Source organism: Chiloscyllium punctatum, chromosome 17 (genome assembly GCF_047496795.1).
Source record: "Chiloscyllium punctatum isolate Juve2018m chromosome 17, sChiPun1.3, whole genome shotgun sequence".
Classification (NCBI taxonomy): domain Eukaryota; kingdom Metazoa; phylum Chordata; class Chondrichthyes; order Orectolobiformes; family Hemiscylliidae; genus Chiloscyllium; species Chiloscyllium punctatum.
In genome coordinates this window covers 62,396,852-62,410,391 of record NC_092755.1, presented here as the reverse complement: position 1 = coordinate 62,410,391, position 13,540 = coordinate 62,396,852, and the positions used below count along the sequence as shown (strand labels likewise).

The window sequence follows — 13,540 nt, the reverse complement described above, 5'->3', positions numbered from 1 at the left end:
AAAATTAACTACCAGGTAAGCACACAGATCTGTTCTGTTAGACTGAAAAGTCAGAGGAAGAATACAACACATCCTATCAAGCAGTGTTCACAGGAATTTAACAAATGCTCCATTAAACATACAAATACATAATTTTACAACATTTTTTTTCTAAATCAAAAGGTTTATTTTGAAAGAATCAAACCATTTACACAATAGCCAAAAGGCTGTCTCAATACATAAGCAATAAAACGTACAAGTCTCAAACATATTGGAGGAGGATTATTCATATCCTTGATCTTTGCTGGTCACTGCTGCACATTTTCAAAATGCTGGTTAGGATGCTTTATTTAATTCTTGAACAGCATTCAGGCAAACAGCTTGGTGGTTTTCTTGGATATTCACATATTTGTAATGGCTTGTGGAATTGGGGGTTGGATCATCAGTGAATTCCATCCAAGTGAATCGCAACAGTAACTTGGTCTGACTTTGCATGAAACTCATTTGATATTTTACCTTTCCTGGCTTGTTTGGAATGCTATTCCCACCTGATCTCTGGTCATCATTCAAGATAGTGAATCACTTATTCCTGCCTTCACTTTCTACATTAGTACATTCCAATGTCCTGATTCCACATGCCTTGCATACCATATTGAAAGCTGTGCCTTTTCCAAGTACATGTAAATATACACACTACCTGAAGTGCTGACTACATTGGCCAATTCTTCTTCATACAAACGCTGATTAAATTACTTACAGCTTATGGACTTTCTACGCAGTGGCATGGCTTCATGCTCACATCCACTTTGCAGTCATGCTTTCAAGATGCAACCTTACAGTTAGTACAATATGCATGTTTGGAATGCTTCTCTTGGGGTTGATGCTGTCATGATCTTGATCGATACCACAGTTAGCTGACAGAAAAGTCACAACCGCACCTGCTAACTCTGCATCTAATGAATTGATCCATGAGCTCTCAGTTGTCATCTGAAAGACAAATTCTGGATATGTAATTTCAAGTTGAGCTTCATACATGTTGGAGAAAGTGAGGACTGCAGATGCGGGAGATCAGAGTTGAGAGTGTGGTGCTGGAAAAGCACAGGTGGTCAGGCAGCATCTCAGGAGCAGGAGAGTCAATGTTCTGGGCATAAGCCCTTCATCCGTTGGACTATATTTTTTCCCATATTAAGATCATCAGAAGATATTCCTGGCATGTTAAACGGCTGCTCCTGCTCAATGTCAGGAACAGTAAAGTTATATGAATTATGGTCTCCCACATTCCAACAATCTTACTGACACATGGTGCTTGCTGCCTATAGCAAGGCACAAATCACAGCTAAGGCACAATCTAAAGCCCTCCAGAATCTCTTGCATATGGATAATAGTTTCATTTCAAAGTCTTTACCACTGCTGCATGTGCATGATTAAAGCATGTATATTTCTCAACCAACTCCAAAACGTGACAATCACAGAACAGAATTCCTCATGCTCTCACATCTTCCACTTTCTTCAGTCACAATACTTCAAAATTAGCTATGCCTTGGTGAAGCAGGGTTTGCCACGGTCATTGTCGTACACTTGTTTGCAGCTGTTAAGGCCAAAGCTGATCATCATCTTTTAGACTTTCAGGGAATCTTTGATGTGGTACTGTTGGTCACCCAGTGATGTTTGACTGGTGCAAGCTGGGGAGAACAAAGCATACTTGGCCAAACAAAAAAAATTAAAAAACAGGCTCTCTGTACATGGATGACTATTACCCTGGCAAACAGACAAGTTATAGGCCACATTGATCTGCTTGAAGAAACGTATTGTGACTAAGGCAGAAAATATCTATCGTCCTTCTCAAGCCAGAAGTAGGATTTGGATCAAATCCTTCTCCCACACCTGCCATTATCACAGCTGAGAGTTGTCACCTTCTGTTACCACGATAAGCACCTGCCCCAGTCACCAGCCAGAGACTCAAATTCAACACAGGATCCAGTGGCTACATTGTTCCCTTTTGAAACTGATCAAACGAATGGACAGAAAGGTTGCAGTCTACAAGGTTTCATCCTCCCAACGTTCTCTATCACTCTGAAGACTGGATAGTGTATTATCAACATACAAATCAGCTCAAGACATATCACAACATCCTCATACAACCTAGTTTATAGTGGACCAATTTCTGGTATAAGTGTACCAAGTCCCACGGCTATCTGGATAACTTTCTTCCATCTCATTTCCTGCAGTTTGTTCCATTCATAACATTTCTTCATCTGTCATAACTAGGGAAACAGTCCCACCTTCCACGCCAGTGCTTCCAATATTTATCTTACTCCTAAGAATTCTCATGTATTGCAGATGTCAAGACTTCTGACTGCATCCATTCCATTCGCCATGCCTGTACACACATTTTCCACCATGGCAGCTTCCATATAAAATGGATCATTCTCCATTTCTGCCATCACCAAGGCATTACTTTTAAACACATGTCCCCCAATACTTTCAGTATTCCCAACAAATTGATCCCTCAACACCATCTTGCTCCATTCTTATTCCAAAACCCATCTCTCGTTTCCCCGTTACGTATCTATTTCAAGTGCAGAGATACAGGTCATTCAGTCTCCTTCAGAATCACAGACATTTTCCAGGTCGAACACCAAATTTACCCCCAACTTGTTTCAAATTACTTTATTTTAGCATTATTACAATGCAATCTCATCTACAATGGTTGAGTCTGTATGCAGATTGGGTGAACACAATGTGTTCAGTCAATGATATGCTGGGATACTGGTCACACAGCATTTTTAATTCCACAATCTTCAGCCTTCTACATTGGTCCAGTGAAATTCACCACAAGAATAAGAGTCAGCACCTTATCTTTCCATCAGCCATTTTACAAACTTTGGAATACAACTGTGGTCAAGTGGCCAGTAGCAGAAATGGTGACAAGACTGATTAAGAGCTACAATCAAGCATGCTGTGAATTTTGGTCAAGCTAGTTTAAATCCCAATCTTAGTTCAAACTGCTGCTAGGAAATGTGGCCTGTCCTGTAAACTGCAATATACAGTGTTGACCAAATAAAGCTGGCATATCACCTTATAATCAAGGAAGGAATATGGCTGTTTACGACTTAGAGTAAACACTTGGGAGTTGTTTGAGAAAACTCTATTGCCTGGGATTGAACAAATATATCAAATATATATATTTGTTCAATTCGCCGTGAAGTACCAGAAAAAAGTTTCTGGGGGAATGAGCACATTCTGATAAAGGTTTGCAGAACAAAATTTTTCAGGAGTGAGCTTTTGAGGCCAACATTTAAGAAACATATGCCCTGATGTCATCTTCAAAGAACCATAGGGCAAGAGCTACGTCGAGCAAAGTTGGTCACTACACTTCAATTGGGTAGATTTGCTTCAACCCAAGTTTATAAAGTTAGAATTAGGGTTAAATGTGAATTAAGTCAAACTTAAGTAAAGTGAAGTTAAGTGGAGAGAGAGTGTTAATGCTGAAATTGAATTGGATGAAGAAAAAATTAAGGGTTATCATAAATATACACTTTATATTGAGTATTGGTATGTAAATAGTTAAATTAAAATTTGAGACAAAAGACAGGAAATCGACTGTCACAAAAGGCAAGAACACCTGGGTAAAAAGGTTGGAGTTCTTCTTTTGGACAACACAACGTTGATGTAAGCAACTTCATATCATAACCACTACTTTTTGTCCACAAATATTTGTCATTTTGCTTTTCAGACTTATACTTCCGAGACCAAAATTATTAGATTAGTTAGTCCCAGTTATTGCACCTAGTTGCTCCACACCACAATTGCTTTAGTCATCTAAATCACAAACACATTCCCTTCAATTTTTTCTTCATAAAATGCCTACAGTGTGGAAACAGGGCATTCAGCCCAAAAAGTCCAGTCTCTAAAGGACATCACACCTCGACACTTCCCTTAGCCTAACCCGCCTAACTTATACATCCCTGAACACGATGGACAATTTAGCATGGCCAAACCATCTAATCTGCACACATCTTTGGACTGTGTGGAGAAACCTGAGCACCTGGCAGAAATCCATGCAGACACAGGGAGAACATGTAAACCCCACAGACAGTTGCCAGAGGCTGGAATCGAACCTGGGTCCCTGGTGCCTGAGGCAGCAGTGCTAACCACTGTACCACCCATGTCTATTGCTTCTGCACTTAAAAGCAATCACATCTCCAAGTTCTTCCAGGTCTGATAATAACTTAGCTTTCTTTCTTTCTTTTCAAATCCTGCCTGGATGGAATATTTAATTTCAGATTTCCAGTATTTTTAAAAGTTTTTTTTTGCTTTTTAAAAGAAAACAGTGAAAACATGTTTCAACTTGTAAAGTTTACCTAAAGTTTGCTGCAACAAACAATGGTACATACTCGACATTTAATATGATTCACATGACACCTTTGAATGACTACAGGCACATGCAACCTTAAGTTACAAAAAATTACTTTCAGCTGGTTACAATAAAGCACTTCTGACACTGGTAATTTGCAACCAAATGACATGATCAGTTGCTGATAAATTGTTTAAACTTTTAGATAGCTTTTAATATCTATTTATTTTAAAAATTCATAGTAAAATAATGATCTTGATTGTATAAAGTTTGGAAACAATGAAAACTTACCCAGGCAGTGTGCTCCTTTAGATAGCAACCTTTGTATTCTATAGTATTTGGATGCTTGAGTTGGCGGAGAAATTTGACTTCTTTGATAATGTCCTGCCATTTCTGTGAATAATAATGTTTGATAATTTTTAAAAAGTGATGAGTTCCACATTTTAGAAGACATCAGAAATATTGAGCTATTTAAAGCTATTTACTACATAATATACTAATTCCTCCAAATGATAGTTCAAGACAACGATGTTCTTTTTAAGAACTCCTGGATTAAAATCTTTAAAATAATGGAAGCTAAAATTACCTTACCTCTGTTATTTGTTTACCACTATAGGACATTTTCTTGACTGCCACCACCTCTGACGTGCGAGCATTTCTGGCCTGAAGGTTTAAAAACACAATTTTTTCAACAGGCGCGCTTTGTTTTCCCCAAAAAACACTTCTGTGCAGAGAAAATTATTTCTTCAGTTAAAATGCAGGCAGTGAGAAGATTCACATTCTGGTTAGAGTTAGAACATTTCCAATAGATCCAGCATTAGACAAATCCAGCTCTAAATGCTCTTCAAAATTTAATTAAAACTTTTACTCACTTCAAAATACTTGTCTGTAAAAGGACTTCATGGTATTTGAGTATTGCATAGCATGATATGAATGGAAGGCTTGCTTGCCTTTCAGACAATGGGATCAATTTTCTCAATGCAACACAGTGTCAACTTTTGTTTGACAACATTGATAATGCTGTGAAATGTTTTATTAAGTACGTGATCTAACTACAAGCTATTGCTGATGAAATGAAAGAGTGAGATTGAAGTTGGGCATCCTCATTCCAAATGACACAGGCAAAGACATTTTCTGGTTTCCTAATGCAACCAAAATTGAATTTGACTCTACTTGCTTTCAAATGACATTAGATTGTCATCTCAATATTAGAAAAGTGATTTAACCCAAGCAGAACTATAAATTAATGGACTGTAGGAACTCCAATCAGAATACATTAAAAAAGTCAAAGCTGTACAGCTCAGAAACAGGCCCTTCAGTCCAACTCACCCAGGCCAACCAGATATCCTAAATTAATGTAACCCCATTTACCAGCACTTGGCCCATATCCCCCTAAACCTTTCCAATTCATATACCCATCTTAAATGCTCCAATTGTATCAGTCTCCATCACTTCCTCTGGAAGCTCATTCAATCCATGTACCAAATTGAGAAAAAGTTGCCCCTTAGGTCAGTTTTAAATTTTTCCACTCACCCTAAAACTATGTCCTCTAGTTCTAGACTCCTCCATCCCAGGGAAATGACCTGTGTAATTACCCTATCCATTTCCCTCATGATTGTATAAGCCTCTATAAGGTCACCCTTCAGCCTCCAATGGTCCAGGGAAAACAGCCCCAGCCTATTCAGCATCTCCCTATAGCTCAAACCCTCCAGTCCTTCAATAAAGTCTCAATTTCTATTTTTAAGTGGTAATCAGTGTTTCTCACAGGAGAGGAAGTCAATGAACCCAAAAGAAAGCTTTTGAGGAGTTAAGACAGGCATGTTGCAGACAAATTGCTGGATAAATGCTCTGCCACTAAATGAGGAGTGCTAGTAAGATAGCACAGAACATAAAATAATTACAATAACACCTGCCAAATCCTCAAAGTTTTTTGCATCACTTTACAAAGGACATATTTAAAACACATTGATATAGGAAAACATTGCAGCCAATCTGCACAAAAAATGGCCGTAACTGCAATGAGAAGTGATACTGAATCTGTTTTTAGTAATAATTTTGAAGGAAAATTGTAGACAGAGACTCAGAGCTCCTAATCACTTCAATGATTTGCACTGTACAATTTTTTAAATAAAAAAAAACTGAGGTCAAACAGCCTGAGCATAATAACCTGTCGAAAATGACAGCTTTGCTAAATCAATACTCCAAGTATAATAACTGAAGTTTCAGGCCAAATTGTGTAATCTCTGAATTTGCATTTGAATGAACATTCTAACTCAGATTAGAGTGCAACAAAAAAAGCAATAATTAATACAATTTAAGCAACATATTTGTTTGGAAAAATTTAGAGTTTGAGGGGGGGGTTGACCTAGATGGTAAATCACAAAAATTGGACACGAACAAAATGTTGGAAATACACTGTACTGAGCAGGTTAGGCAGCATGTGCAGAGAAACAGTTACTATCCGAAACCTGCGGGGAAAAGCACATGAAAACTAAAAAAATGTGGGAACCATGCAGGGGAGAGAGAAAAAAAAAATCACTGCTCATAACTTCTGTGAGTGGAACAAATAGAAGTCTGTAAAAGGTACACAATCAGGAGATTACACTCAATGGAGACAGAGCGAGGAACAAATTAGTCTCATGTGGAAATTTGTTGCATGGGGAAAAGAAGGTACTTTGATGAAAGAGGATTGCAATTAATAGTGCGACAAAACATGTTCTGATAATCTGACTAATAAGTTTATCAATTATTTTAAGCTTTATGAAGCAAAGGCCAAATACAATATAATACACCAAAGTAAAATAAATTTAACTCAAGTGAAGTAATTGGGCTGTTCAGTCATGAGGATAGCATGCAGCAAGTCATTGGTTCTAATGGTGACCTAGACAACCTTGCATGTACAGGAAGTGTTACCAGCTGCAGAAATAACTTTTGGTTTCAGTTGGAGTCAATGCGGCACAAGGCCAAGGCTAAGAAAAAAACTTAAATAGCAGAGAGGTGCATACACCACAGACTAGAACCAGAAAAGGCATCGGTAAATGCCAGGCAGTCCATCCGAATCATACCGAGTTCCGGCTCATGAATCGCTTTTGAATTATTTTGGAAAACCATTTTGGGTACTGGTGATGTTGGTTCCTCAAAAGTAACTGAGCCAAGAGTTCATATACTACAAGCACTTCTGCTGTGCAGGAGTGAAGGAAATGAGCAATTTTGACAGGGGATTCCTGAGTTCAGAAAACAGATGGGCGTTTGTGGCCCCAGTCACAACACTTAGATGGTTTAGTTTAAAGGCCACTTTCTGCTGTAACTTTTCTATGGCTTCCTGCACATCAGCCATAAGAAGAAATGGCAGTAAAGAATAAGCGTGTTAACCTTGCCAACTACAATGGAGGGGTCAACCACAGCTTGAAGGGAAAAGTCAACAATATTCAAGATGATCTCAGCACTAAAATAGGATAAAAATTAAATTCCAGAGACTCAGAATGAATGTTCTTTAAAAGATTAGCAGAGTGGGATAGAGACGATATGTTTCACTAGCTTAGAGAAAAGGGAAGTTATACGCTACAGTAACTAGGGAGAAAAAAAAACAACTTTTCAGTAATGCTAGCAGTTTTCACCTGCCCTGGGTTTGCTTCTATGAATAGCAGTGGCCTTTTGGTTCCTCAAAATGACCACTACTAATGAATGAGCTAGAATGGCTAAGAGACTTAACAACAGAGGGACTCTTGATAACCAACACCAAAAAGCAAAGAGTTGAAATGCAACATGAGGGGAAGAAAAACAAAAAGTAGTAATTTCGATAATTCGGAATCGATTGCTAGGATAGTGAAAGCAATCCATCAAATTTAAATTGGGTGAAATATTTGCGAGAGGAACATATGCTGGACAGTGGGGAAAGAACAGAGTGGGTGTAACTGTACAAGTCTTGCATAGGGCAGGAACAGAGTGGGTTGAGGAGCCTCTTGCTGTGTCACATTCTTCAATTCCATGCTGGTTAATTGGTCACCAGCATAATCTCATGAACTACATTACGTAGTAATAAAACATAAAAAACTAGATTAATTCAGAACAGATCTTGCAGCTTGTGGGCAATCTGCAGAATTGTATTTTAATACTACACAATACACCACTTTATTGCCCAGTAAATGGCTCGCTACCATTGATCTTTAAGCCAGCTGATCAACCCTGGTTTGGTCAGTACAGGAAAAGGAAATCACAAGTGTTAACAAGCTACCTGAAAAATGAGATGCCACACAGTGAAACTAAAACCAAATCCAAATTACATAATCCTACAGTATAAAAGACCACATAGAGAGTAACATTAGTTTGTTTAAAAAGCTACCCAGTTTATTTCACACCCCAGGTTTTTCCCCATTCACAGTTCTATAAATTTCATCTTCAAGAATGCATCCAATTGCTTTCTCAAAGATCCTATGGGATCTGATACCATTATCCTTTCAGGTAACAGGTTTCAAACCTTAACCCTTCACATTGAGGGATTTTTTATTTCAAAATGTGTTGGTTTACCAAATGTTTTATATTGATGAATTCTAATTAACATCTTATTTGCCAGAAAAAACCCTGGTCACCTGCTTTGCTCTATTAAACCCTCCCCTGGTTTACAAACCTCTATCGCTGCTCCAAGGACACCGATCTCAAACCTCTCCAATAGCTCATGCTTAGCACCAGCCATGGAAATCATTTTTTGAACCCTTTTCAAGACCTTAACATACTTAAAAGGTGTGATGGTCAAAAAGGACAAAAGATTTAGCATGATCATTTGTGTATTAAAAATGCCTGGCTTAAAGCCAAACAGCTATAAGCTTCTTTTAATTGCCTTATCAATTTGTCCTACTGGTTTTTAACATACTTGCAGTTTCAGTGATCCTCGCACCACACTGTCCTGCACTCTCCCAAATCCTACACTTCTAGATTACAATGCCTGTCCATGTTGTTTCTCCCGAAAAGCATCACTTCACATTTCTCGGCATTACAGTAAATTGTTCTGGCAGTTGCCTGCTTATTTTACCTGTCTATGACCACCTCAAATTTGATACAACTCTATTCAATTTGTCATTTAAGTTGGTATTGTCAACTGTATATTCTGCAAAGTATTTTAATGAAAGCAATGCTTTTATGCAATGTTTTTGGCACTTCCCTTTCAACATTCATATCTATGGCATCCCCAGCACTATTTTCCAAACATACAGCCTAAAATAACTCAATTACTGCATTGAATACAAATCCAACAACAAAAAAAGTCATACTAAATTTTTTGAACACGAATTGGAAAGGAACCTTCATTCAATAGTAGTGCTTATTTACCAAAACTTGCTCATCAGTACCTCCAGCAGTTGAAGCCTTCAGGAAAGAAGAACTGAATACCACCAAAAGAAAGTTGGATCAAATATTTCCTCTAACTTGCATTCAGATATTTTGGCATCATAATGCAACATTCAATTGGTCTGTTGACTGCTACTGTGCATCTTCAATTGTTCCTTAGCTAATTCAATTTGCATTCATGATGCTACATCGATGGTTTTCCTTCCACTTACTTATCTGCTGTTCATTTAATCTTTGTTTCATCATTGTTAAGACCTCTCATTTTGACTGGGATATTGCATAAAATCAAGTTTGCCCCCATCAATAACAGGATGGCATACAAGAATGGCAATTGCATAGAGTGTCAAGAAACTCAATCACTGCAAGACCAGAAGATTGTCAGAAGCTTATCAGCAGCTGTCCTCCCCTTTCATTCCACTGAAAATGTTCGTTACTTATCTGCCCATTATGTTCCTTTGCAAGTGGACCACAATCACAGAACATAACTCCTGGCGATCAAAGACTGGTCATGGGACATGCAAGAAGATAAGGATTCAGTTAAAGGGGAGCAGGGGTTCTAAATAGGGCAAATGCAAGATTGGATACCAACTAACATGGTTGAATTAAAGTCCAACATTCGGGACAATCCTGATTTCGACAAACTTACTCTATAATAGGGTCTATAAAACAGCAGTCCTTTTAGCCCAACTTTCATCTTTTTTCCTACAATCATAGCAACTTCACAGTTTAACATCTTAGTGTTCACATCTTAAGACCTTGCAAAAATTACTATTGAACCAGTTGCTAGTATCTTCTCAGACAGTGCATTCCCGATCATAACTCCTTGTATAAAAACAATTCTCATTTCTCTAGTTATTTTACAGATTACTTTAAAAATCATAAAATACTCAACACCAGTTTATAAGTCCAACAGATTTACTTGAAATCACAAACTCTCAGTCTTGGTGAAGGGGCTATGTGCTGAAAGCTTGAGATTTCAAAGAAGCCTGTTGAACTATAATCGGATTTCTGACTTTGTCCACCCTAGTCCAGCAGCAGCACCTCCACATCAATAAAAGTCATGCCCTGTATTCACTGATTCACTTGTTAGAGAAAACAAGAAACTGCTTCTGTTACCAAGGTTTGAATTCCACCAGCCTCCCTCCCTCTTGCCTTTGCTGGTCCAAAGTCTCTCCGCATGACCCAAGTCCATCATCCAGGTTCGCATTCTGGTCAATTTTTTTCTAACCCTCCCTTGGGAATACAAGCCATTTGTTATTTCATTCATAATGTTTTAACTCTTAATCTGCCTCTCAAAAACATTTGTCATTCCTATCAACAACAGGAGGCCCTTTTAATTATTCTTTTCCACACTTTCTAATCATTTCTGTAGAGTGTTGAGATTATTCTCAACATCAGTACATCCTCCTTCTTCTAGGACTATGAAAAAGATAATTCATATATAGTAATTAAGTGCCCAGAATTCTGAATTATTAGTGTTCCTCAAACTCACGCAGAAACCGCCAATTAGTTGATAGTGTCATATCGGTACTGTTCACCAATATTACAGTTTTAGAAAGTGGTGTAAACTAATTGTGTTTGGCAATTCAAAAGATACTAGTCCATAAATGAGTTTAAAAAAGGTTCTCACTTACAAAATAAACAGCTCCAAAGCTTCCATGCCCAATTTCATGCAGGTCAACAAACAGCTCCTCTGGGTCCTCTTTAAAGAAGAGTTCTGAAATCTCTGGATCTCTTGCTGCCCCTTTACGTGTTGAAGATGGCATTCTTGCCACTCAAAGCCTTGGAATGATCGGTACTGAGATCACAAATTTCACCCTTCATCGACAAATGGCCCTTTATAAGCAGCAACTGTGGGGGAAAACAAAAATGTCCTGAACAATAAAGGAGAAATAAAATAGACAATACCACATTTGGGTTTACTTCATTGCTTTTTGTAAAAAATGCATCACGTTTGATTTAGAGACTATGAGAACACACATTTCAGAAAGTCTAATAAAAATAAACATCTTGCCATGTGTTTTAAACAGTTATGTTGTCAGTCACCTGCTTCTAGCAGTAACACTAGCAGTTTCCATTCAAGAACAGAAGAGTAGTAGGCCATTCAGCCTCAGATCTGTCATTTAATACAATCATAACTAATCAAACAATAGGCCTTTTGACCCACAGTATTCCCACAACCTTTTGCACCATTGATACTCCAAAATACATCAATCTCTACTTTGAACATACTAAGAGTGAACTTCTCTTCTGGGGTAGAGAACTCCAAAAGATTCACCACCCTGAGTTAAAACATTGCTCATCTCAGTCTTAAACAGCATTCCCCTATTTTTAAATTGTCTCCCCAAGCAGGGGAAACATCTTACCTGTCTATCCCTTTAAGGATCTTGTGGATTTCAACAAGATCACCTCTCTCTTCAGAGCTCGAGGCTTGGTTTGCCCAACTTCTCTTCACAGGCCAAATCCACCGTCTTCAAACAAGTCTGGCAAATGTTTGTTCTGCTCCCTCTACAGCAATTTCTTTAAGAGGAGACCAGAGGTACACAACTACTCCAGGTACAGTATAAACAAGTTCCAATAAAACTACAGTAAAGTGTCACTACTCAAATCTTGCAATATATGCTAACACTTCATGATATTTCCCAAATAGCTTACTGCATCTGTATGTTCATCTTCACTGACTTATAAAGGACACCCAAATCCATTTGCACATCTCCACTTTTGAACCTCACGATTTAAAAAGTACTCTCCACCCAACGTGAATAATTTTTCATTTTTGAACATTATATTCAAATGCCATGTGATTACCAAATCCTTAAGCATGCCCAAATTCTCCTGAAAATATTTTACACCTTTATCCAACATTTGTTTGTCTGTGTTTTATCTGCAAATTTGAAGTTATAATATTTAGTCCCCATTTCTAAATGGCTGAGGCCCCCAAATACTTATTTTTATGGTACCCCATTAATCAGTTTGCTACTGTGAATGCAACCCATTAATTCTTACTGTTTTCTTTTTTAGCTAATCCTTAACCTAAGCCAGTACATTACCGACTGTTAAATGTGCCTTAATTCTGCTAACCAACCTCCTTGAGAGAGGATCAAAAGCCTTCTGAAAGTACAAATATGCCACATATACTAATACCCCTTGGTCAATTTTGTTACCATCAAGAGAGCTCAACAAGCTTGGCCATTTGCAAATCAGTGAATGTGCCCAATCAGATCATTTTTATCCAAGTTTCCATTTAACGCATTCTTTATGAAGGATGCTAGAATTTTGCATTCCAGCGTTGCAAGGCTGACCAATCAGTGGTTCCCCATTTTCATTCCTTTTCTCTTTTCTTAAATAGTCAGGTAACATTTTCAGGTTGACAAATTGTGGGACACATTACAGAATCTATGAAATGGTGGAAGTTGATCATCAACGCATAGATCTGAAACTACTTCCTTCAAAACTCTTGGTTGTAGACTATCAGGTCCAGCATTCTCTCCATACTCTGCAGCTAAACCTGTGCAACCACTCTGATCTTCTGCTCATTGTGATCAGGATGCCAATGTGGATCACAGCGTTGACTACCAGTTTCAGAAAATACTGCCACAAAGACCGGAGGTCCATGCAGAAGATAAGTTACAAACAAAGTTCATGTCCTGGTTCATCAACTTTCAGCCCCATTAATCTTTCTGGTACAATTAATTTCCTTCAATCACTTATTCTTCCTAGCCACTTGGTCTTCTTATTCCATCAAGTCTTTGATAGCTTGCTCAGAATAAACACTCCGCTTTTCTGCTATTTTGCTGCTCACCATTCTAAATTCTCCTGACTGCTTTCCATGTCCTGACATTCATTTTAGCTAAACATTTC

The 13,540-nt window shown here is 38.0% G+C and overlaps 1 protein-coding gene across 4 annotated transcripts in view; it reads right to left on the bottom strand.

Annotated features, from left to right (window-relative positions):
• The window catches only part of taok3a (TAO kinase 3a), a 108,708-nt gene that overhangs the window by 69,651 nt on the left and 25,517 nt on the right, over nt 1-13,540 (bottom strand). For 3 of the 4 annotated variants that reach the window (XM_072587296.1, XM_072587300.1, XM_072587297.1), the window contains exons 3-5: nt 11,314-11,530; nt 4,928-4,999; nt 4,628-4,729 (exon numbers count right to left, since the gene is read on the bottom strand). In XM_072587296.1, the coding sequence (XP_072443397.1) occupies nt 4,628-4,729; nt 4,928-4,999; nt 11,314-11,445 (306 nt within the window). In that variant the 5' untranslated portion in view covers nt 11,446-11,530. Of the gene's footprint in view, nt 1-4,627; nt 4,730-4,927; nt 5,000-11,313; nt 11,531-12,045; nt 12,200-13,540 lie in introns of all 4 variants that reach the window. The other variant, XM_072587298.1, reaches the window with a different exon arrangement.